Genomic DNA, 25751 nt, shown 5'->3' with positions numbered 1-25751 from the left:
TTATTAAATGACAAGTTTACAGTTCTAAGGCCATAAACATTTCCTAACTAAAGCATCCAGAGAAAGATACCTTGGCTCAAGGATGGGCGATCTGGGAAGGCACGTGGCTGGCATCTGCTGGTCCTTGTTCTGGGTTCGTTGCTTCCAGTGTTTGGTGCAGTAGTTCCTCGCTAAGCATCTGTGGCCTTCCCTCAGTTCCTCTGGGACACAGCTCTGGATTCGGGCTTGCTTAGCATCTCATGGGAAGACACATGGCAATGTCTGCTAGGTTCTGCCCGTGTCTAAGCACCTTCTTTCTCTGTGGGTACAGCAAGCATCTCCAAACATCCATGTCTGTAGTAACTGTTCTCCAAACGTCTGCCTCTGCTCTCTCTGTCAGCTCTGAACTTCCTCCAAAATGTTTCCTCCTTTAAAGGATTCCAGTAAACTAATCAAGACCCACCTTGAATGGGTGGAGTCACATCTCATCTAATTAAAAGGTCATACCCACAAATGGGTGCATCACCTCAGATGTGGAGATAATCTAATCAAGTTTCTGCCCTGAAGGTTGAATTACGATTAAAAGAAAAGCTTCCTCACAAGATTGAATCAGATTAAAACGTGGCTTTTCTGGGATACAGAATACTTTCAGGCTCAACAGACCTCAAGATAGCTTGATCTGTAATAGCCAAAAACTGGAAATACCTGGAAAGTGTATTAACAGGTTCATAGATAAAGTGTGGTCTATCCATGCAATACAATATTACCCAGTAATAAAAAAGGCACCGACACCCAATAGCATGAATGAATCTCAAAATGATGAGACTGAATAAAGGAAGCTAGACCAAAAATTAGCATATACTATGATTCCATTTGTGTATAACTTTCCAAACTAATCTATGGTTCCTAAAAGCAGATAGATTAGGAGTTCCCTGAGGAAGAGGGTGAGTATGAGGGAAGAGCAGTGAGAGAGACTTACAAAGGGGCACAAGAAAACTCTTGGGGTGATGGATATGCTCTTATCTTGATTGTGATAATGGTTTTACGGGTATATACAAAAGACCAAACTTATCAAATTGTATACTTTAAATGTGTGCGATTTATTGTACCATCAATTATATGTCAATAAAGCTGAAAAAAAAATGTGCTGAAGCATACATAGGGAGGAAACAGGAGGAATCGAATCCCCTGAGCATTATCCTCAAAAGTGGCACCTTCTTAACAATTAAGATAATACATTGACATTCATTCATTCAACAAATACTGATAGTATGGGTAGGCACTATTGTAGAGACTTGTGTCACCATAGGAAGTAAAATAGGCAAATATACAAGTAAACAAATGTACAAAATTACTGCAGATAGCTATGATGCCATACAGAAAGTAAAGCAGGGTCTTGTCACTGAAAGTGTTTCAAAGGGAAAGGCCAATTTAGCTAAGGTGGTCACAGGAGGCTTCCTTGAGATGTCATTTAAGCTAAATAGAAGGATTAGGGAGACAGCCTGTGAAAATTCAGATTAAGAGAATTCTGGGGAAAATAGACAGCAAGAGAAAGGCTTCAAGGCAAGAATGAGTCTGATGTGTCACAGGACAGATAGTCAGCCAGTGTGGCTAAAGCACTGTGGGAGGGATAAAGTCAGAGAGGGAAGGAAATGTCAGATCACGTAGGACCTTGTAGGAAGTTTGAATTTTACCCAATACTCAGTGGGAAGTCATAGGAGGGTTTTGCTCAGGGAAGTAACATGATCATGACTGATTTATCAGAGGTCACTCTGGCTGCTGAGGACAGACTCCAGAGCGGCAAGATGGCGGCCAGGATACACCCCATCCAGACGGCAGAGTGAGATGCTCCAGGGCTCCATCCCCTACAGAAGCTTTGAACAACCAGCAATAACTGCCAGGAACAAATATCTAAAAGCTCCAAAAAATAGTGAAAGGACTTCAGTAACAGTGAGGCAGGTTAGATAGGGAAAGAGGGAGGGGGAAGTGACCCTAAGACCCATCACGAAAAGTTCCTTTCAGCACATGCCCACCTAGCCCCGGCACACCTAGCCCTCACTGATGTCGGCACCCAAAGACAACTGAGTATAGGGTAAAATACAAGTGAGAAGTGCAGCTCATCAATCACTTATTAGCATAACCAGAGGGGGAAGGGCCCATCCAAGTCCTTATAATCCAAGGATCCTGATCTCAGAGGGCTTCTTTGAAAAACACCTGCGCTCAGCCCCTTCAAGTGTGTACTTTCACTGCACATTAAACTATTTGGCTGTATACACTGACTGTCCTTAATTCTTTCCTGTGACTGAGTCAAGAACCCTCACGGTGCCAGCCCTTGGTTGAGATCTTGATTTCTCTGAGAACTTCTGGGCTGTCTGGCTTCAATACGGAGAGCGCAAATGAAGTAAAGGACCCCTCAAAAGTGGTAGGATCTCTTGGCATCCTAGCTGGCCTCTCCTGCATCCCCTCATCAGCTTGGCAGGGAGCCAGCCATGATCCCAGTGTGGATCCCTGGTCCCAGTTCCAGAGAGAGAGCAGAAAACCTTCATGCACACTGGGAGCATGTATGTAGGGCCCAATATCTCTGGTGGTGGTCTAGAGGACTCGCTGTCCCAGAACTTGTCCTACTGTAAGAGGCAGCTCTCCAAGTTCTTCTATACAACACTGGGAAAGCAGTCAAGTTGTCCTGCCTGGAACACAGGATTGCTCATTATAGGACATACAGAGCTGCGCTTGGGACCATGAAGAAACTGTTTCTTAAGGATGTGTTTTCTGTAGACAGCATATAGAAGGATCCTGTTTTTAATCCATTCTGCCAGTCTATGTCTTTTGATTGGGAAATTCAGTCCATTAACATTTAGTGTTATTACTGTTTGGATAATATTTTCCTCTACCATTTTGCCTTTTGTATTATATATATCATATCTGACTTTCCTTCTTTCTACACTCTTCTCCATACCTCTCTCTTCTGTCTTTTCATATCTGACTCTAGTGCTCCCTTTAGTATTTCTTGCAGAGCTGGTCTCTTGGTCACAAATTCTCTCAGTGACTTTTTGTCTGAGAATGTTTTAATTTCTCCCTCATTTTTGAAGGACAATTTTGCTGGATATAGGAGTCTTGGTTGGCAGTTTTTCTCTTTTAGTAATTTAAATATATCATCCCACTGTCTTCTAGCTTCCATGGTTTCTGCTCAGAAATCTACACATAGTCTTATTGGGTTTCCCTTATATGTGATGGATTGTTTTTCTCTTGCTGCTTTCAAGATCCTCTCTTTCCCTTTGATCTCTGACATTCTAACTATTAAGTGTCTTAGAGAACGCCTATTTGGGTCTAATCTCTTTGGGGTGCGCTGCAGTTCTTGGATCTGTAATTTTAGGTCTTTCATAAGAGTTGGGAAATTTTCAGTGATAATTTCTTCCATTAGTTTTTCTCCTCCTTTTCCCTTCTCTTCTCCTTCTGGGACACCCACAACACGTATATTTGTGCGCTTCATATTGTCCTTGAGTTCCCTGATCCCCTGCTCAAATTTTTCCATTCTTTTCCCGATAGTTTCTGTTTCTTTTTGGAATTCAGATGTCCCATCCTCCAAATCACTAATTCTATCTTCTGTCTCTTTAAATCTATCATTGTAGGTATCCATTGTTTTTTCCATCTTTTCTACTTTATCCTTCACTTCCATAAGTTCTGTGATTTGTTTTTTCAGTTTTTCTATTTCTTCTTTTTGTTCAGCCCATGTCTTCTTCATGTCCTCCCTCAATTTATCGATTTTGTTTTTGAAGAGGTTTTCCATTTCTGTTCATATATTCAGCATTAGTTGTCTCAGCTCCTGTATCTCATTTGAACTATCGGTTTGTTCCTTTGACTGGGCCATATTTTCAATTTTCTGAGCGTGATCCGTTATCTTCTGCTGGCGTCTGGGCATTTAGTCAGATTTCCCTGGGTGTTGGACCCAACAGGTTGAAAGATTTTTCTGTGAAATCTCTGGGTTCTGTTTTTCTTATCCTGCCCAGTAGGTGGCGCTCGTGGCACACGTTTGTCTGCGGGTCCCACCAGTAAAAGGTGCTGTGGGTCCTTTAACTTTGGAAAACTCTCGACGTGGGGGAAGTTCACCAGCCGAAGCGGCTTGGAAGAGTGCCAGCCGGCCCGGAGGTCCGAACGCAGGGAGGGTTGCCGGCCGCCGCCCCCCGGGAGAGCACCCGTCCGAATTTCCTAGTCGGCCCGGGGCACCAAGCGTGGCGGGAGGGCGCCAGCCGCCGTGGCCCGGAGAGTGCACCGTTCCCAGCCGGACCGGGGAGTCACGTGTTTGGAAGGGAACTCCCGGTCACCGTTCTCCATGGCCTGGGGATTTCCGATCCAATTCTCTCAGTTGGTCCGGGGGGCTGCGCGTGGTGGGGGCGCCAGCCGCCGTGGCTTGAGGGGACCGCCTGCCCAATTCTGCCAGCTGGCCCGGGAAGGAGGAGGGGAGGGACTCCGGCCACTTGCTGCCCCGCCCGGGGAAGCCCGCGCCCCTTGGCGATCTCACCAGAGCGGGTTCTCCCAGCCAGTCAGCCGTTCCAGGATGGGGTACGCTGTCTTTTTTATCTCTGTCGTGGTTCCGGGAGCTGTTCTGTATCGTTTCTACTCCCCTATGTCTATTCGGACTCACACTGGAGAAACATCTTTTAGGTCTTTTTTCTCTTCCTCCAGGGCTACAATTTTGGTACTTTCCCACTCTGCAGTTCCCACGGGGTCCAGAGAGCCTCTTTTGTTGCTCAGATGTGGCCTCTCTCTCCAGCCAACACAACAACCAATCTCACCACCCTCCCCCTGTCTACGTGAGACGTGACTCCCAGGGGTGTGGACTTTCCTGGCAACAGGGGATAGAAATCCTAGAATGAGCTGAGACTCAGCATCAAGGGATTGAGAAAAACCCTAGAATGAGCTGAGATTCAGCATCAAGGGATTGAGAAAACCTTCTCGACCAAAAGGGGGAAGAGTGAAATGAGACAAAGTGTCAATGGCTGGGAGATTCCAAACAGAGTCGAGAGGTTGTCCTGGAGTTTATTCTTATGCATTAAGTAGATATCATCTTGTTATTCAAGATGTAATGGAGAGGCTGGAGGGAACTGCCTGAAAATGTAGAGCTGTGTTCCAGTAGCCATGTTTCTCAAGGATGATTGTATAATGATATAGCTGTCACAATGTGACTGTGTGATTGTGAAAACCTTGTGTCTGATGCTCCTTTTATCTACCTTGTCAAGAAATGAGTAGAACATATGGAATAAAATTAAATAATAGGGGGAACAAATATTAAAATAAATTTAGTTTGAAATGCTAGTGATAAATGCAAGTGAGGGGTAAGGGGTATGGTATGTATAATCTTTTTTCTGTTATTGTTTTATTTCTTTTTCTGTTGTCTTTTTATTTCTTTTTCTGAATTGATGCAAATATTCTAAGAAATGATGAATATGTAACTATGTGATGATATTGAGAATTACTGAATATATATGTAGAACAGAATTATATGTTAATGTTTTTGTTTGTTCTTAATTTTTTAATTAATAAAGAAATTTAAAAAAGGTTTCTACAATGAATAAATAAATTCAGCAATGTGGTGGTATACAAGACAAACACACGAGGGAATAGGGAGTTAATGCCTAATTGGTACAGGGTTCTTGGAGTAATAGAAAAATTTTGGTAATGGATGGTGGGGATGGTAGCATGGCATTGCAAAGGTAATTAATGTCATTAAAATTTATATTGGAATGTGGTTAAAAGTGAAATTTTAGGATGTCTGCATGTTACTAGAATAATAGTTTTCAGGACATCATAGGACTGTGTGTGAGCAGTGAACCCTAAGTTAAAAAAAGGGCTATACATTGATTATAGACCATGTATGGACTGTATGTGTGTGAAGATTTGTTAATAAAAATATTTTTAAAATATATGGGATATAGTTAAGAGTATAATAATAATAATATTGTTTCATGAACTGTAATAAAGCTGCCACACTAATACAAAGTGTTAATAAAAGGGAAAACTGTGTGTGTGTGGGTGGGAGGTATATCAGAATTCTTATTGTCTGCATAAGTTTTCTCTTAAAAATTGTTTTTAAATGTGGCACAATATTAAAAGTTGGTAGATCAGGATATCTGGGTAGGGGGTATTATGTCAGAGTTTGGAGTTCTCTGTATGGATCTTGTATTAGTTTTGCAACTATCCTGTAAATCTGAAATTATCTCAAAATTAAAAGTTTTTTTAATCTATAGAGCACACAACGTTATAGTCGACAAAATCAAAACGCCAAAAAAACCAACCAAGCAACCAAACAAAAAACAACCCACCATAAAACAGAAGATCAAAATAAGAAAAAAGAATGAAAGAAAGGGAAAATCAAAGCCTACTGCACTGCTCTCACAATCCATTAAGGGCGTCGCCATTCCTTGCATTAAATGCTAACACACCACTCATCCACTTTCCCTTCTCAGAACAGGAATATTGAAGATTGAGTCTTCAACTTTTAAGTTCTAGAAGATTCAAAAGTACCCCCTAAAGCGGGTCAATCTGACAGCCAATTCTAATTAGGCAGGGACTAGTATCAGAGGTAGTCTGTCAGGGTGAAAACTGTATTGTGCTTAGCCTCAAACGTTGGCCCAGCAACCCACTAGCTATGTTGCCTTGGATAACTCTTTAACTTCTCTTTGCTCATTCCTCCCCTCCACAAATTGGAATAATGGATAGTATACCCCTTCCCTGTTTTATAAGGTTGTTACTAGGCTGAAATTTAGATAATTAGGCATGTCCCATGTGCCAAAGAATTTATAGATATTATCTTTACTCTTCACACCAATCTTGCAAAATATGGAATAAAATATCTTTGTTTTATAGATGAAGAAACCGAGGCTTAAAGCAGTTACATGCTCAGTATCTTCAAGTTAGTAAGTGAAGGGGCTAGAATTTCAAACCAGTTCTGACTCCAAAAACCTCACACGAAATGATGTGTTAAAATATGTATTCGTACCGAAGCCCTTTTTCTACACAATCGCCAGTGTAATGACTGTAGAAACTGGTCCCTCAAGCCACGTTTTCTGATCCTGTCTGCTCTAAACATTAACACACAAAATATCATACGGGTTTGGAGCGTGAGCATTTGAAACTGCTTTACTCACCAGAGCACGTAAACCCTAAAAATGATGCTTCCGTTCCTCAAACTTCACCCGTGAGAATCTGTCACAGTCAGAGCTACACGGTCCGTCCTAATCGGTTCCCCCAAAAGAAGCCCCTAAATTGCTAGAACCGTCTTAGAGCTGAAACCTAGGTTTCAGGGAAAGGCCGTGCTTGCAGCCCTCCCTGTAGCTCCTGTTTCTGCACAGCGTGTGCCCTTTTTCAGCCACGCGGCCAGGAGGGCCCTGCTCCGCGGAGACCCTGCAGGGAGATTCTCCATCCCCTAACCGCAGGGGAAACCTCCCTCTGCCTCTCGGGCGCCTCTTCCCGAGCGAGGTGGGGCCAGCATCACAAAGCCCTTTATTGAGGCCCCCACGTCACTGAGGGAAAGCAAGGTTCTGAGCGCTGCGGCTCGTTCCAGCCGCTCCGGCAGAAAGGTGGCGTGTGCGCGGCCATGGGCGCCTAACCAGGCGCGTGCTCTGCCTCGTTCTGCCGGGGCCCGCGACCTCCGCGGAGATCCACGGATTCCCGTAATCAGGCGGGGCCACGGGCACAATCTCCCGGGGATCCGCGTCCCTGAGGCCACGACCGACCTGCCGCACAGGATTTTCCACGCTTGCCGCGCCTGTAGTGCGAGTCAGAGGAAGGGTGGGGTCGGGGCGTGGGAAGGTGCGGAGGGAGGGTCCCTCCCCTTGGCCCCGGGCGCAGCAGAGGGCCGAGGCTTCCACGCCTCCTGAGAACCGGTTTTTACGAGGAACTGGTTTACAGGGGAGGGAAGGAGACTCTCCCCGAAGAAGTGTGGACGGGAGAGAAAGTGGGAGTGGTGTTTAAAGCTTTCCAGTTTTGAACTTCATGGTTTTGATTGAGGGAAAAGCTGGGAAGGTCTGCACTGTTTAAAGGGCTTGGGCTGGGGCGGAAAGTTCCTGTGCCAGCAGAGCCATTTGTGGTTTAACATTGCCTCAGTCAGACCCATTTCAGTGATGTGCTGTTCCAGCTGGTTTGGCAGGATCAGCCAATGACAAAGCACATGACAAACACAGATACTATTAACTGGATTCCTGTCTCGGGATAGCAAATTTTAACTGGCATTTTCTCCTTACATGGTAGCTAGAAATGATAAAATGAGTTCATAGAAAACAAAAGAGAACATTATTGGTGCATTAAGGGTAAGGATATATGAACATTCATTAGGGACATCCTAACATTTAGTTTTCAAGTGCTTTTTTCTGAATCTTTTTGCTATTTGGCTATAAAAATACTCAAGTGAAAGCCACTAATTTGGTCCCATGGGATCATTTCAGGCAAAGTGAACAGAGTATCTGTGTCATTGCATCAACCACCCATGTAACAAAATTGGACTGCAGTCATTCACCATGGCTTATGGCTTGCCAAGAAAGAACACAGTGAAAACCATTTTAAGGGGTAGTTGCTATAATGTGTAAGTATTTTTTATCACTATAAGTATTGACTGGGAGTGGGGAGGTATCTTTGTTAAAATGAAAGTACCAGGTATTCCCCATGATATATTGGACCCTATAAGGGTGTATTTTCAGGCGACTGGAAATGGAATTTTTTTAAGGCAAATGCTTTTATAGGAATTTATATAATATCTTACTTGGTGTTTACAACATGCTTTTCGAAAGAGAATACTGAAGTTTAGAGGGATAGGTTCATCAAAGTTATACAATCATATAGGAGAGCAATGACAGGGCTAGAGAGTCTGAGTCTTTTTATTTCAAAGCAACTTTTTCTACTACAGCTCACCACCTTAAAATACCCTTTAGATAATCCACATCTATGGAAAATGCCCTGTACCTCTGAAAGTCTTGTATAGGCATCAGTATTGAGTGAACATTGGGCATCGATCAGCATAATTATCATTTGAAACAATTTTCAGGAAAGAACACAACTATAGCAAATATCACTATAAAAGTAACTTTCATTATGAAGATATTGCTATGTCTGGACAATGATTTAAAGTGCTGGTTCTGTGGTTTTGGGTATGCAATATTTTAATCATGAATACTCTGCAGAACGAGTGCTTTCTTTGGCTTCTGTCATTCTTTCAAGAAAGTACTTGGTATCATACTATTTCTAAGAACTGCTAAGAGGGACAGAATAGCAGTAGCCCTCTTCAGAGTTCATTTGCTAAAGTAATTTCTTACCTTGGACTTTTTTTGTTAATAGTTTAAAAAATTATAAAATAATATGTCTAGCAAAATAGAAGCATATGAAAGAAAAATACCGCATTCTTACCCCATTTCCGCTCAGAGGTAAAATGTTTTGTATTTATCTAGAAATTTTGCCTGTTATATAACTGTGTGTGTGTGTGTGTGTGTGTGTGTGTGTGTGTATGTACACACAAACGGGATCATATTACACTTTACTTTCTACCCCACCCCCTACCCCTGACCTAAATATATGTTGTATAGCCTAATGGTTAAGAGCACAGATTCTGGAGTCTCATCTTCTGGGTGTGAATTCCAGTTCTGGAAACAACAATGTGTGGCCTTGGGCAAGTTGTTCTCCATCCTTCAGTTTTGTAATCTGTAGAATGAAAATAATGGTAGTACTTACCTACCTCATAGGGTTCTGTCGATTAAATGAGTTCTGCTTAAAACAGTACCTAGCATATGGTAAATGCTATATAATAAACATTAGCTGTTTTACAGCTCATCTTTCCAATGAAAATATAAGGATGGGCCTCATTCTTTCTAACAGCTGCATTGTGTTTTATTTACATTCATGTACCTCAGTTTGTTTCATAAGGCCTCTCTTTTTTATTTGAAAAATTATTTTATTTAAAAGAATATACAAACACTAATTTATTTCTTTTTTTTAAATCGGGTTTATAGAACAATTATGCATAAAATAAAGAGCCCCCATATACCACTCTATTATTAACACCTTGCATTGGGTGTGGTATGTTTGTTACAATTGATGACAGCATATTTTTATAATGGTACTATTAACTTGGTTTAACTTAGGGTTCACTGTTTGTGTTGTGTAGTTCCATGGATTTTTTTTTTTATATTGGTACCATATACACAACCTAAAATTTCCTCTTTTGACTACATTCAAATATATAATTCAGTACTGTTACTTTCTCAATGTTGTGCTACCATCCCTTCTATCCATTACCAAAATTTTTCCATTGTCCTCAATAGAAACTCGCTACATTTTAAGCCTACACTCCTATTCTCTACCCCCACCCCACCCCCTGATAATCTATATTCTAAGTTCTGATTCTATGAGTTTGCTTATTCTACTAATTTCATATCTGTGAGATCATACAATAGTTATCTTCTTGTGTCTATTTACTCAACATGATGTCCTCAAGATTCTACTGTCTTCTGTTTCTGTTTGTTTTTTTAGGCAGTGCTTCAGAGAACATTGTTATAAATAACATCTTTGTGTACTTGTTCCAGGACATCTATAATTTTTGTAGATGTCAAGCTACTCCTTAAAATTAGGCAAAAAAACATTTCAAGAAAGTGGAGGAAGAAAACAAAGGGGTGTCATTTGTGTGACACTCTCACTTCCCCTGCTTGAACTAAAGTAGATCTTTTCATTTTGCTCGTGCACGTGTAGCTGAGCTCACATTTGATTATAGGCGGGAAACAGGTAGATGATTTTTTTATTTTAGAGCTAGGCTAAGCAAAATGATTCATTTAAGGTTTATAGTGACTTCTTTTTTTTTAAGTGTTGTAATTTGGGATTTCAACCCCCCACTCAGTTTTCTAAAAGTTCTGGTACTGAAGTTTCAAAATAAATACAATAATTCTGCAAAATAAAAGCGAGTCTGAGGTCTTCACAAATTAGAAGCATTTAGTGGCTTGGGATTCAGATACACCCAAATTTAAACAACAACTGTGGTTCTGTTTCCTTGAGCCTCAGCTTCCTTATCTGTAAAATTATGAAAATGTCTGCCTACATGGTGGTTGTAGGGTTAAAATAAGATCACACACTCAAAGCACTTAGTATATGCTGCACACTCTGCTCCGTGCACAATTACTGTTTTATTTCCTTTACTAATGTGACCATAATTTCTGGTTGCTTACTGTTCTTGATTACATCCCCATAAAACATTAGAAGGATTGAATTGACTCCCAGGAGGCTTTGTTGTGAACAAAAGTCCCTGGCATAATTTATGGTCATTTTTCAGTGAATCTCTACATTAGTTAATAAGTCTTTTTCTGGCTGGATTTGGAACCCTGGAAAATCCTGAATATTCTCCTGTAAACCCTAGAGCTGAAAGTTAATAAAGATGCCTTTTGTATGCACGGGGGTAGGCACTCACTGAATAGTTACTGAATGAATGAATGAATGAATTTATGTCTCAGACAGGAACCTTGGGACCTTGCACTGCTTACGAAGACCTGGTACACTAACCTAGCCAACATCAAGTTGCCTTTCTTGGAAGAAATTTCATTTGGTTGTCCCATACAGCTCAAAATATTTGAAACCAGGAAGGATCATCTGCTCCCCTCAGTGGAATGTAAGTTCTTTAAGAATTGCTTTCATAAGATATACATTGCATGTAAGTCATTTGCTTATTATTAGAGAAATGTTTAAATATGCTTATCCACACCCAAACTCCCTAACTTTGTATCCCTGTCATCTTGTTAACTATCCAAATATATGAATTTTACTGTGATGAATAAACATTTGGTTTTGACCAGTTATGCCTATGAAAAATTTTCAGTCAAATTGATTCGTGTATTTTATCTTTCAGCCACCAATCTCGAAAGGAAGTATGAAATGAAGCGCCTAAATCACCTTAAATGTCAGAAAAATAGATCTGAGGAAATTCAGTGTTCCCTAAGGGACAAGCCAGTTGGGTTGAGAAGACCAGTTCCACCTAAGTGACAGTCACCTTACAGATGAATCTGTACTTTGTTTTTTTCTGCATCCGAAGGGGATGAAGGGCTCCAAACTTTTCACTGTGTGAAGTTCAGTGCAGAGTCATGCATGCCCGCTGGTGGATGGTCCAGCGCCGTAGAGCATGAGTTAGCGGGCAGCTCTGACAAATCGTCTGGGTTCTTGCCACAACAATTTTTTCTTTGTATCACAAGTTACAGCACTGTAAGTAGATCAAAGAGCAGCTGGAGTTGAGTTGTCGGTTGTATTCATTTTGATTTTTGCAAAATTGCAATAAGGGAAGAGGAAACTCCTCGTCAGAGGCTTTATTTTGAAGAGACATTTTGAATTTGCATCTTTGAGATCCCAAAGAGGGAAAAGAGAGAAGGCAAGAGACAGAATTCCTTTAAAATGAAAAACTGAAAAGTTTTGCTTGGTTACGAAAAACTAATTTTAGTCACCTTTCAGTTTCCAGTTTTCAATGAAACATCATTTCTTGTTCTCAGGTGGTACTTTAAAGTAGCAAGTAGAAATTATTTTTCGTTCTCCTAAAAAATCATTTTCCTTCTGCCAAATTTCGTGTATTTTTTCCTCTGGGATGCTCTTGGAACATGTGGAATACACATGCATATAGAAAATTGACATGAAAATACAAAAAGAAGGCCTTATTATGAGGAAACTTCTTATTTGTTCAGAATGGCTGGGCAGTGGGGAAGCTGATTAACTGTGAAAATATTGGGTTTGGGTAAACCAATTCCCCTAGAATTTGAATCCAGTAAAACACACTAGGTATTAAAGCTATATTTAATGAGAACTTAATGTTTCTTAGATGCTCCAATAGGCATTTTAGGATCTTCTCATATCGTTATCTCATTATGAAAAGCACTATGACATACTGTTTAAGAGTACAGGCTTTAGGCCTGGCTACCTTTAAATCCCAGCTTGGCTTCTAATGGAGTGAATAGGTTACATTATGTCTCTGTGCTTCAGATTTCTTTTGTGTAAAATAGGGATAATATTGGTACCTACTGAATAGGGTTGTCAAGAGGAATAAATGAAAACTGCCTGGTACACGATGAGAATTATGCCAGTGTTAGCTATTACTTGAGTGTCACCTCCCTTATACCATTCTACATATAAAAGGTGTGTTATATTGGACTGACACTGTTGTCCTTTGTGGAGACCAGAGGTCTTAAGTTTTCAAAAATTTGGTTTTATTCCTGTTCCTGAATATATGCTTGCCAAACAATATGACCTGAATATTTAGTTCAAAGTATGGTCACTGCACCTATTGGCACATCCAGGTCATTTCTGTTTAAAAACAATACTCTCCAGTAATCAGCTTGTCATTTGAGTCTTTTAAAAGTAGCACGGAAAATTTGTGTGCCAAAAAGCCATGTCCTGCTGTCTCCACCAGGTAACCCAGAAGCATGGCTATCCTTTTTTTTTTTTTTTTTTGCCTTCAGGAACCACAGTAAAAGCTGACGTGTTTAACACCTCATCTCAGAGCCTTACACACTAGCTAGTGACAATTGCGGGGTGGTGGTGGGGTATAAATTATATGTTTCTGTTCTTCTTCAGAGGTATTGTGAAAATGAAAGGAATGTGTATGTCTTTGCCCAAAGCTTTCCAGAATAAAAATCTTAATATTTATTTAGAAAAGGTGGTATTTGAGAGATCTTTAGTTCCTTCATTATTCTCTTGAGAGAATAGCTTTAAGATTCTTCAAATTATGTTATGTTTTTAGGCAGATGTTTTTGAACCTGCTTAAGACTGCACATATGAAATAAAATTATGCTATAAAACAAATTTGAATAGTATGTGTCTGTGTGTCTCTCCTGAAATGACACAGGGCAGGGATGTTTTTTATTTATCTTAGCACCCAATGCCTAACTCGTGTAAGCACTCAATATACATTTACTGATTGAAAAAGTCCTTAATAAAAGGTCACAGGTCCATAAAAAAAAAGCACTTTATAGTTATCCTTGCTTTTTTGGTGGTAAGATACCTTTTATGGAGGGAGTAGTTGTTATGTGGTTGAAAATGGGGCTCAAACAGTTCAGGGCAAGAGTCCAAAGAACAAATTCACAATTTTTGAGACATTGAGATCACTCTGGGATTTTAGGGTTATGGCTAGGCCTGGGGTTGCAAACTCATGCATCCCAACATCAGGTGGGTTGCATAAATTAACAAAGTGGACCAGCAACGCAGTAAAGGGGATGAAGAAAATGGAGACAGGGCAGCAGCTTCTTTAGCCTGTTGATGCCACACTTCAGTGCAGGCCCAGGGGAAAGTCTTCCAAATTTTCAAGAGAAACTAGAAATAATGGCTGAAAAAGAACACAGACAACTTGTTACTGTGGAAAATGTCAAACATACAAAATAGTGAGAATAAGAAAATGAACCTCCATGTTCCCATCACCCAGCTACAATCATCATCAACTCATGGCCAATTTTATTTTGTGTACATGCTTAGCAGTTCCCACTACCCCATTTTCCCCACCATTGAGTTATTTTGAAGTATGTCCTAAATATAGCATGAGTTCATCTGTGAATATGGAAATACAGGTTTTGTAGATGTGAACATTTCCAGTTTTATGAAGGTGTGGACCAATCAAAACATGTCTGGGTTCATAGTCAGCCTTTGGGGCCCACGGTTTGATTTCTGGCTAGGAAGTTGTGTCCTGTGGTCACCAATTTTTTTTGTCTCAATGATCTTCAGGTACTTTCTTCTACCTTGTGAAAGGATGGTTCACGTGAAGGTGGTTCAATTAAACGAGTGACTCATTTAATGATTTTTGGGACCTGGTGAAAATCATCAGGAACTTGGGCTTTGTTTGTAGCCTTGGTTGCTGGAATTTTGTGGAGCTGGAATCACATTCCTAGTCCATATTTACCCCATAAAATTCAAAGGTGCTTTGCTGTAGATACTTATTTGACAACCAGGGCCACTCCCCAGACTTCTGGCCTGAAGGGCTGAGGAGGTGGGATTTTCACTGCTACCCAGTTCTACCACTCCTTTCAGTTGCCTGGCCTCTCCAATGTGTTCTTTCAGCCATTTTGACTAGTTTTCTCCTCCACCCAGGCTGTTATTGTAAATGTGGCAGCTGGGTTTGTTAACTGATTAAATTGTGGAAAAATCCATTTTATTATTAAGCAAAGAACAATTTTCAGCAAAATTTAATGTGTTTCTTAACCCCACAAAGGATAGGTCAAGTCTACTTAAAATTTAGGCTTAAGAGTCACCCTCAAGAGAGCCTCTTTTGTTGCTCAGATGTGGCCTCTCTCTCCAGCCAACACAACAAGCAACCTCACCACCCTCCCCCTGTCTACGTGAGACATGACTCCCAGGGGTGTGGACTTTCCTGGCAACGTGGGACAGAAATCCTAGAATGAGCTGAGACTCAGCATCAAGGGATTGAGAAAACCTTCTCGACCAAAAGGGGGAAAAGTGAAATGAGACAAAACATCAATGGCTGAGAGATTCCAGAGTCGAGAGATTATCCTGGAGGTTATTCTTATGCATTGAGTAGATATCATCTTGTTATTCAAGACGTAGTGGAGAGGCTGGAGGGAACTGCCTGAAAATGCAGAGCTGTGTTCCAGTAGCCATGTTTCTCGAGGATGATTGAATAATGGTATAGCTTTTACAATGTGACTGTATGATTGTGAAAACCTTGTGTCTGACACTCCTTTTATCTACCATGTCAACAGACGAGTAGAACATATGGAATAAAAATTAATAGGGGGAAATGTTAAAATAAATTAAGTTTGCAATGGTAGTGATAAATGAAAGTGAGGGGTAAGGGGTATGGTATGTATAATCTTTTTTTTTTTCTGTTATCGTTTCATTTCTTTTTCTGTTGCCTTTTATTTCTTTTTCTGAATTGATGCAAATGTCTAAGAAATGATGAATATGCAGCTAAGTGATGATATAGTGAATTACTGATTATATATGTAGAATGGAATGATACGTTAATGTTTTTGTTCTTAATTTTTTTAATTAATAAATAAATTTTAAAAGTTTAATGTGTTTCTATTTCATTGGAAATTAGAACTGATTCATTATTTTCTTAAAAAAATATCCAGCATAAGTTTTGGCTATGAAGGGATAAATACTATGGGTTTATTTTGTAGTTCACATCCGCTGAGTGACCCGTACTCTTCCCTCTTAGGCCTAATCCATCTAGGCCCAGAGATAATACCACCAATAATTTCTTTGAGAACCATGAATATTTTGTAATCTGAAGTCCACAAATCACCTACATGATGTATTTGACATTGTCGCTCTTGGTAAATTTTAATTTCTTAAAGGTCAGATTTGGATGTGACGATGATAAATTTTACCCAAGCCCTGGGTTTCTGGAAGACAACTCAGGGTTAAGAAATCCTGCCACTCTTAGTATTCCAGAAAATGGCTCACTGCAAAGAGGAACCCTTCCCCCCAAGACTTAGATGAGACCCAATGATGTCTCCTTGTTCACCTCTGACAAGGCCAGACCCAGACCCTCCAAATTCCCATTCTTTACCTCATACCTTTTAGTTGAACTGCTTGTTCGCAAAGATCAATCAGAATAAGATGGCTGCTAACCCAATGTGGGTTAAGCTTCTCTTTTTCTCCCAGGCCCCTGAACTTTAAGGTTGCCTCCAAGAAAATAGGTGGCATCAGCATAAAATATTCTCAAGTCTGCTGTCTCTGGTCAATGCCAACTTTTCACCCCACTTCTTCACACCTGGTTCTTCTCTATAAAAGAAAGTCCCTTTTCTGCCTAGCTCTTGAGATGACTGCAGAACTTACAGGCAGGATATTCTCCCCATTGCCTTAGTTCCCTGCTTTGATTCCCCTGTGCAATAATCTTTTTGAATAAAGTCTTCCCTTATCAAGTCTGGCTTTGTTTTTCATTTGTTTGGTACTACAAAGTAATAGAAAGAAAACTCTAGGTTTAGTTAATAGGTCTGGGTTCTAGTGCCTTCTTTCCCTAATTGGCTGTATGGCCTTGAGAAGATCTTCTAAATGGGACTCAGTTTGTTTCTCTTTTTAAAAATGATCAGTTTGGGGGTGCAAGGGTAGTTCAGTGGTAGAATTCTTGCCTGCCATGCGGGAGACGGGGTTCGATTCCTGGCCCATGCACTTCCCACCAAAAGTAGGAAAAAAAATCAAATGGGGCTCCAATTATGGGATAGTCACATGGGAAAAGAATGAAATGAAAAAAGATAAGTTATGAATCTACTTTGAAGATGCTTATAGTTCCACAAGATTCGTTTTGAAAAACAAGTACAGTTAATCCCCACCATCCATTTCCACCTCTATAGAAGCAGGCAATTTCACTTGACTAAATTATTTGCCTCTTACTCTAAATAACACAATGGTTTTGCTATGTCTTGGTTTTTCCTTTTTAAGCATAATTTATTGACTTCCCACTATAGTAGATTGTGTGTTTTTCCTTAGATCTTTAGCACAGATACATAACATTTCCATTTCCCTCTCAATCTAACTGTGCTATATATTATAGTTTACTTAGATCAGTATTAAACATTAACTTTATTATGATTATATAAATACTTCACAGCTAAGCCATGTAGCAAATATGATTACTTTACCCTCTCTGACTCTTTTTTGCTTCCCCGGATTTACTTAATTACTTAGTTGGTTTTTTTTTTTAACTTTTAAATTGTGTAATATAACATATATACAAAGCAAAGAAAGAAGAGAGCAATAGTTTTCAAAGCACTTTTCAACAAATTGTTACAGGACAGATTCCAGAGCTTGTCATGGGCTACCACCATCATCTCAGATTTTTCTTTCTATCTGCAACAGATTATAGGAGACTAGAAGGAATAAATATTTTTTTTATCATCACAATCCACTTTTTTCTTTTTTGTGAAAAATAACATATATACAAAAAAGCAGATTTGTTATTGTTTAGTTTTTTTAATGGATTAATTTTTTAAAATTTATTTATTAATTAAAAAATAAACAAAATAAGACAACATACATAATCAGTAATTCACAATATCATCACTTAGTTGCATATTCATCATTTCTTAGAACATTTGCATTAATTCAGAAAAAGAAATAAAAAGACAATAGAAAAAGAAATAAAACGAACGCAGGAAAGAAAAAAAATAAAGATTATACCTACCATGCCCCTTACCCCTTGCTTTTCATTGATCACTATGTTATCGCTTAGTTTTTAATGTATTTGTCATTAATTCAACGCTGAGCTGTTTGCCAGTCGTCAGTTTTAAAACATTCAGATAGTTCCTGTCATTTCATCTTCCTGAGAAGTCTAAGAAGTTTTGCCCTGTCCTAACTTGAACTGTTTATTTTCCATCCTCGAGCAAACTCGGATTCTGTGATTCCATCATTCTGGGGATTCACTTCATTCTTTTTTGTGCTGACACTCCTATTTCTCGGATGTCAGCTCATCTTTTTGGTTTTTCCCTTTATTTTAAGTATAATCATCCTCCGGTGATTACCTGAGAAAGAGTGCATAGGAGGTCAAATTTTTGAGGTGTTATCTATGTGAACTGTTTTTCTTTTACTCTCAGCCTACATTGCCAGATTGGCTGGAGGTAGAATTCTCGGTTATAAATAACATTCCCCCTAAATTTTGAAGGCTTTGTTCATTTTTCAGTATTGTTATTGAGTAGTCAGAAACTACTTATTCTCTGGATCTTTTCTGTGAGACCTACTTTTCCTCTCTGGAAGCTGGTGGCATCTTTTCCTAGAGCCCAGTATTTGGATGAGGACTCGTGGTATGAGACTATACACATCCATAGCAGCACAGTGATTTAAAGCTGAAGAGTTTGGGCTACCTGGGATTGGATGCCAGTTCCACCACTTACTAGCTGTGACATCTTGAACAAGTCATTAAACTTCTTTACGCTTTAGTTCCTACACCTGGAAAAGTGGATAATAAAAATCATGACAAGTAAATGAGTTAAATATGTAAAGCACTTACAATTGCACCTGGCACAGAGTAAGCAGTAGCACCTCTATGGTTAGCTACTCTTACCATTGTCCATTGAACGTAACATTCCATATACTTTTGCCATCTGTAAATATATCTCTCAGTTCTGGGAAATTATCTTAAATTACTTTGGAATTTCCATCTTTCCTTTTTTCTGTACTTTCCAGATATACCCTTCATATACTAGACCTTCTGTACTAGTCTTAATTTTTTACCTCTTCTCCTATTTTCCATACCTTTGCCTTTTGGCTCCAATTTTTGGCAGATTCCTTCAGCTTTATCTTGTAACCATTGAAAGTTTTTCATTTCTGATTTATTTTTTTCTCTGCTCATGCCATCCTCCTTTTAAAGGTAACCATTTTATTTCATTATTACTTCTCTTCTCTTCTCTCTCTGAGAATACAAAATCATTTTCTTTTTCCTGAACTGTATTTCCTCAAAGCTGTTTTTCTGTTTATTTTTATCTCTATCTTTCAAGTTTAGAGGCTCCTGTGGTAATCTAGGTGTTTAGAGAGGAGTACATGAATTAAGCAAGGGTAGGAGACAGATAAAAGGTTAAAGTGACCCGACACTGGAGCCACCAGAGGCTGGTGGTACCCTCACCACCATCCATTACTAGAACTTTTCCTTCACCCCATCAGAAACTCTACACTCATTTTGTATTAGCTCCCCTTTACCCCTGATAACCTGTAATCTTCTCTCTGTCTCCATTCATTTTCTTATTTGATATTTTCTTTGTGGTTATCATGAGACTTAAATTTAATGTTCAAAGTGTATAACAGTAGTATGCTTTGATACTTCACTTCATAGTATACGTAAACCCTTTTCCCATACCCTTCATTCCTCCCAACTTCATGTAGTCCTTGACACAAATTACATATTTATATGTTATGAATCCAAAACCATTGATTTATCATTCCTTTTTTTTTTTTTGCATCATGGTCTTTTATTTGCAGTTAGTGACTCACTGTAAGAGATTTGAGACATTACACACCATATGGTAAGGCAAATATTGGTTACTTTTAAAATTACATTTGCATCAAGTACTTAAACATTAAAACTATGTGTTCCTAAAGATTCAGCTGCAAAATGTGAAGTTTTGGCAAGTGTTTGTGGGCCTTCACTTAGATACAACTCTGGATTCCTCTCTGTCCGTGGGACTTCACCTGGACACAACTCTGGATTTTGGCTTGCTTAGTATTTCATGGGAATGCACATGGCAATGTCTGCTGGGTTCGCCATTTCCAAACGTCTGTGTCTGGGTATCTGCTTTCTCTGTCAGTACTCCAAGCATCTCCACATGTCTGCGTCTCTGAAACAACTATTCTACAAGCATCTGGGCCCTCTCCAAAATGTCTCCTTTTTAAAAGGAATTCCAGGAAACTAATCAAGACCCACCTTGAGTGGGTGGAGTCACACCTCCACCTAATCGAAAGGTCACACCCACAGTTGAGTGGGTCAATCACCAGGGAAACAATCTAATCAAAGATTTCTACCCTGCAATATTGAATCAGGGTTAAAGGACATGTCTTTTCTGGGGTATACAACACTTTCAAACCAGCACATATGGTTTTTATTTTTTTGATGTTTGAAATACAACTTTATTCTGATTCTGAACAAAAAGGAATGGGAATGACAATAACAAGACTTTGCCACTGAATATTGCGACATGACTATAGCAATCTTATATCTGAAACTCAAAAAGGAAATTACTGTGTTCCAAAACAGCTAAATATGCAGGTCCAAAAAATGAAGTTTTTTTTTTTAACCGCCACATTCACTCTGAAGATCATTTATCTCCTTTCATCATCCCAAAGATTAAGCACATGTTCTGCTTAACTATATAATAAAGTGGCAAAAACACTGCACCACTACCGCTGTGGAAGGCAGTTTGGCAGTTCCTCAAAAAGCTGGATAAAGAATTGCCACATAACCCAGCAAAACCATTGCTAGGTATCTACTCAGAGGACTTAAGGGCAAAGACACAAATGGACATTTGCACACCAATGTTTATAGCAGCATTATTTACAATTGCAAAGAGATGGAAACAGCCAAAATGTCCATCAACAGACGAGTGGCTAAACAAACTGTGGTATATACATATGATGGGATATTATGCAGCTTTAAGACAGAACAAAGTTATGAAGTATGTAACAACATGGATGGACCTTGAGAACATTATGCTGAGTGAGACTAGCCAAAAACAAAAGGACAAATACTGTATGGTCTCACTGATATGAACTGACATTAGTGAATAAACTTGGAATATTTCATTGATAACAGAGATCATCAGGAGATAGAAATAGGGTAAGATATTGGGTACTTGGAGCTGAAGGGATACAGACTGTACAACAGGACTGAATATAAAAACTCAGAAATGGACAGCACAATACTACCTAACTGTAATGTAATTCTGTTAAAACACTGAATGAAGCTGCACGTGAGAATGATAGAGGGAGGAGGGCTGGGGGCATAAATGAAATCAGAAAGAAAGACAGATGTTAAAGATTGAGATGGTATATTCTAGGAGAGCCTGGACTGTATAATAATAGTGACTAAATGTACAAATTTTAAAAATGTTTTTGCATGAAGAAGAACAAAGGAATGTCATTATTTCAGGGTGCTGAAAATAGATGATAATTAATACTTTAAAATGTCACCTTATGTGTGCGACTAAAGCAAAAAATGTTTATTTGGTACAAAATTTATATTTTGACTAGTGCATTTCCTAATATAACTTATGTAGATAGTTTGATTGAACACCATAAGTACTTGGAATCTCAGTAGGACATGAGATTTTCTTGGTTTGTCCAGAGTGATGCCCCAATGAATCCCAGAGTGATTTGATCAGTGAGTGGAAAAGTAATTGCAAAGTCCCCTTCGGGGAATGGTGAGAACAGGGAGAAATTCAACTTCCCCGAGTGAAATTCTTGATATTCTCACAAGCAGTGTGTACAAGCAAAGCTGTAGGCTGAGCACCCAGTCTTGGGGTTTGTTCATATGAAACTTAATCCCAAAAGGGAAAGGTCAAGTCTACTTAAAATTTAGGCCTAAGAGTCACCCCCAAGAGAGCCTCTCTTGTTGCTCAGATGTGGCCATTCTCTCCAGCCAACACAACAAGCAATCTCACCACCCTCCCCCTCTCTACATGAGACACGACTCCCAGGGGTGTGGACTTTCTTGGCAACGTGGGACAGAGATCCTGGAATGAGCCGAGACTCAGCATCAAGGGATTGAGAAAACCTTCTCGACCAAAAGGGGGAAGAGTGAAATGAGACAAGTGTCAATGGCTGAGAGATTCCAAACAGAGTCGAGAGGTTATCCTGGAGGTTATTCTTACGCATTAAGTAGATATCATCTTGTTATTCAAGACGTAGTGGAGAGGCTGGAGGGAAATGCCTGAAAATGTAGAGCTGTGTTCCAGTAGCCATGTTTCTTGATGATGATCGAATAATGATACAGCTTTCACAGTGTGACTGTGTGATTGTGAAAACCTTGTGTCTGATGCTCCTTTTATCTGCCTTGTCAACAGACGAGTAGAACATATGGAATAAAAATAAATAATAGGGGGAACAAATGCCAAAATAAATTTAGTTTGAAATGCTAGTGATCAATGAAAGTGAGGGGTAAGGGGTATGGTAGGTATAATCCTTTTTTTCTTTTCTGTTTTTGTTTTATTTCTTTTTCTATTGTCATTTTATTTATTTTTCTGAATTAATGCTTATGTTCTAAGAAATGATGAATATGCAACCAAGAGATGATATTGTGAATTACTGATTATATATGTTGGTGTTTTATTTGGTTTGTTAATTTTTTAAATTAATAAATAAATTTAAAACTAAAACAAACAAACAAAGATAAACACTGCACCACTGACATCACAGGACGGTTGCCTATTAAAATAGACTTCAAACCCTGGACTCCAGTTTCATATTCTCACAGGTCATCATCCTCATCTGCCAGAGCAGTTGTCTGAGCAACCTCTAAGTCATGTTCATACCGTGCTGCCAAAGCTGGGTCCATGACAACCTTTGGTGGGGCGAGAGCAGGCATGGCAACTGTTCTAGGTCGCTAGCTGCTGGAATGCAATATACCAGAAACAGAATGGCTTTCAAAAAGAGGAGTTTTATGAGTTGCTAGTCTACAGTTCTAAGGCCGAGAAAATATCCCAATTAAAACAAGTCTATAGACATGTCCAATTTAAGGCATCTACGGAAAGAAACCTCGGTTCAAGAAGGCCAACGACATTCAACGTTTCTCTCTCAGCTGGAAGGGCACCTGGCGAACATGGCGGTGTCTGCTGGCTTTCATGTGGCTCTACAAAAAGGGACTCTCTCCAAAATGTTTCCTCTTTTAAAGGATTCCAGCAAGCAACTCCACCTTCAGTGGGTGGAGACACACCTCCACGGAAATCATCTAATCAAAAGTTACCACCCAGAATTGGGTGGGTCACATCTTCATGGAAACAATCAAAATGCTCCCACCCAGCAATATTGAATGAAGATCAAAGGACATGGCTTTTCTGGGGTCCCCCACAGATTCAGACCAGCACAACAACAAACTCCAAGTTAGGGCCACCAATCAGTTTTCTAGCAAACCAAAGGAAGGGCTTTTCAAAGTTGTAGTTACTTTTGGCAGAAATGTCATAGTACTGAAGATTCTTCTATTGGTGGAAGGCAATGGATTTTGCCTTCACTTTTCTGTACTTAATATCCACTTTGTTGCCACACATCATGATGGGGATGTTTTCATATACCAGATCCCTATGCTAGTTAGGCACATTTTTTAAGTATCTCTTGATGTTAAATCAAACATTTTAATGGCACACTGGGCTTGGATGTAATAGCCATCTCTCAGTCCGCTGAATTTCTTCTGACTGATGGTATCCCATGCATTGAACTTAATAGGTCCTCTGTTGGTATGGAACTCAACTCGACAGACCTCAGTCCCCAAGGTGGATACATACTTCTTCTCAAATTCATCAGTCAAATGATGCTTCACAAATGCAGTTTTTCCAGCACCACCATCGACAACTGTGTTGGATTGAATTGATTATGTACCCAAGAAAAGCCATATATTAATACTGACACAATCTTGTGGGGAGAGCCATTTCTTTTTTTAAAAATTTATTTATTAAAAAATAAAGAAACAAAATAAAACATCAACATACATAATCATTAATTCACAATACCATCACTTAGTCGCATATTCATCATTTCTTCGAACATTTGCATTAATTCAGAAAAAGAAATAAAAAGACAATAGAAAAAGAAATAAAATGAACACAGGAAAGAAAAAAAAAAAGATTATGCTTACCATAACCCTTACCCCTCGCTTTCATTGATCACTAGCATTTCAAACTAAATTTATTTTAGCATTTGTTCCCCCTATTATTTATTTTTATTCCATATGTTCTACACCTTTGTTGACAAGGTAGATAAAAGGAGCATCAGACACAAGGTTTTCACAATCACCCAGTCACATTGTGACAGCTGTATCATTATTCAATCATGGAGCCATTTCTATTAATCCTGATTCAATACTTTAGGGCAGAAACTTTTTATTAAATTATCTCTATGGGGATGTGGCATGCCCAATTGTGGGTGTATCCTTTTGATTAGTTGGAGATGTGACTCCACTCATTCCAGGTGGTTGTTGATTAGGTTACTGGAGTCCTTTAAAAGAGGAAACATTTTGGAGAGAGCTTAGAGCTGACATAGCAGAGCTGACAGAGCAGAGCTGACAGATACTGACACTTGGAGAACAGAGACATGGACGTTTGGAGATGCTTGGAGCCCAGCAGACATTGCCATGAGATGTTAAGCAAACCAGAACCTGGAGAGAGCCAAGGGAAGCCAAGAGATGAAAGCCAGCCCAGAGAGTCAAAGTGAGGAACCCCCACAGAAACAGAGGCTGAAAGCAATGGATCCCAGGAGTAAGGGACCAGCAGATGCCAGCCATGTGACTACCCAGCTGACAGAGGTGTCCCTGACCCATTGGCCTTCTTTGAATTAAGGTATCTTTCCCTGGATGCCTTGGTTAGGACATTTTTATAGGCTTAGAACTATAACTTGTAACTTATTAAATTTCCCTTTTTGAAGACCACTCCAGTTCTGGTATATCACATTCTGGTAGTTTGCAAACTAAAACACCAACTAATACAAGTTTAAACTGAACTTGGGGTTCTCCTTGGGTAGCCATCGTGATGGTTCTTCCAAAAGTGTCTTCATCCCCCATCTGACTGAGAGTGATGTTTATTTTTTTTTTAACTTTATTCTAGTAACATATGCACAACCTCAAATTTCCCCCTTAACTACATTCAAATACATAATCCAAAGATGTTAATTACATTCACAATTTTGTACTGCCATCACTACCATCCATTATCATTACAGTTTATACATTTGCCTTTTAGATCCTGTAGGAAGTAAAAAGTGGAGTTGCAAATTAAAATTGAACCCTTTTGGGGAATTTCTGATATCTGTTACTGTATTCTTCAACTCTGCTTGGTTACTTTTCATAATTTCTGTCTCTCTCTTGATATTCTCTGTGTTTACCCACCATTTTCCTGATCTCCTTTAGTTCTTTGTCTATGTCTTGCTTTAGCCCTTTGCACGTATTTAGGACCATTTTAAAGAAGTCTTTGGAATGTTCCACTCTGATCATCCCCATTCATGGTTTCCAATGATCTAATTTCTTTTTGCCTGGGTTGACACTCCCTATTTCTTTGTATATTTTGTAATCTTTTGTTGAAATCTGGACATTTTGATATGTTAGTGTGTTAATCACTGGAATTTAG

General features: G+C 39.4%; 2 protein-coding genes and 1 pseudogene across 5 annotated transcripts in view; 1 reads left to right on the top strand and 2 right to left on the bottom strand.

The window, feature by feature from the left end:
- Positions 1 to 7492, bottom strand: part of SLC10A6 (solute carrier family 10 member 6) — a 56497-nt gene extending 49005 nt beyond the window's left edge. Inside the window, 1 exon segment of the mRNA XM_077142927.1 lies at positions 7125 to 7492. The gene's annotated coding sequence lies outside the window, so the exon portion shown is untranslated.
- A 13-nt stretch (positions 7493 to 7505) lies between these two features.
- C24H4orf36 (chromosome 24 C4orf36 homolog) lies at positions 7506 to 12793 on the top strand. Of its 4 annotated transcripts, none has more exons than XM_077142932.1 (4): positions 7506 to 7746; positions 8421 to 8557; positions 11463 to 11617; positions 11855 to 12793. In XM_077142932.1, the coding sequence occupies exons 2-4, from the start codon at positions 8493 to 8495 to the stop codon at positions 11986 to 11988; spliced, it is 354 nt and encodes a 117-aa protein (XP_076999047.1). In that variant the 5' UTR covers positions 7506 to 7746; positions 8421 to 8492; the 3' UTR covers positions 11989 to 12793. The 4 variants fall into 4 exon arrangements, with proteins under 4 accessions (XP_076999047.1, XP_076999044.1, XP_076999045.1 ...); XM_077142929.1 differs by having other exon boundaries at positions 7506 to 7749; XM_077142930.1 differs by having other exon boundaries at positions 7506 to 7755.
- Positions 12794 to 22888: 10095 nt separating this feature from the next.
- On the bottom strand, positions 22889 to 25153 carry LOC143667940 (GTP-binding nuclear protein Ran-like; annotated as a pseudogene).
- Between the last annotated feature and the right edge of the window lie 598 nt (positions 25154 to 25751).

This window comes from Tamandua tetradactyla, chromosome 24 (genome assembly GCF_023851605.1).
Source record: "Tamandua tetradactyla isolate mTamTet1 chromosome 24, mTamTet1.pri, whole genome shotgun sequence".
Lineage (NCBI taxonomy): Eukaryota > Metazoa > Chordata > Mammalia > Pilosa > Myrmecophagidae > Tamandua > Tamandua tetradactyla.
This window is presented reverse-complemented; position numbering and strand designations above follow the sequence as displayed.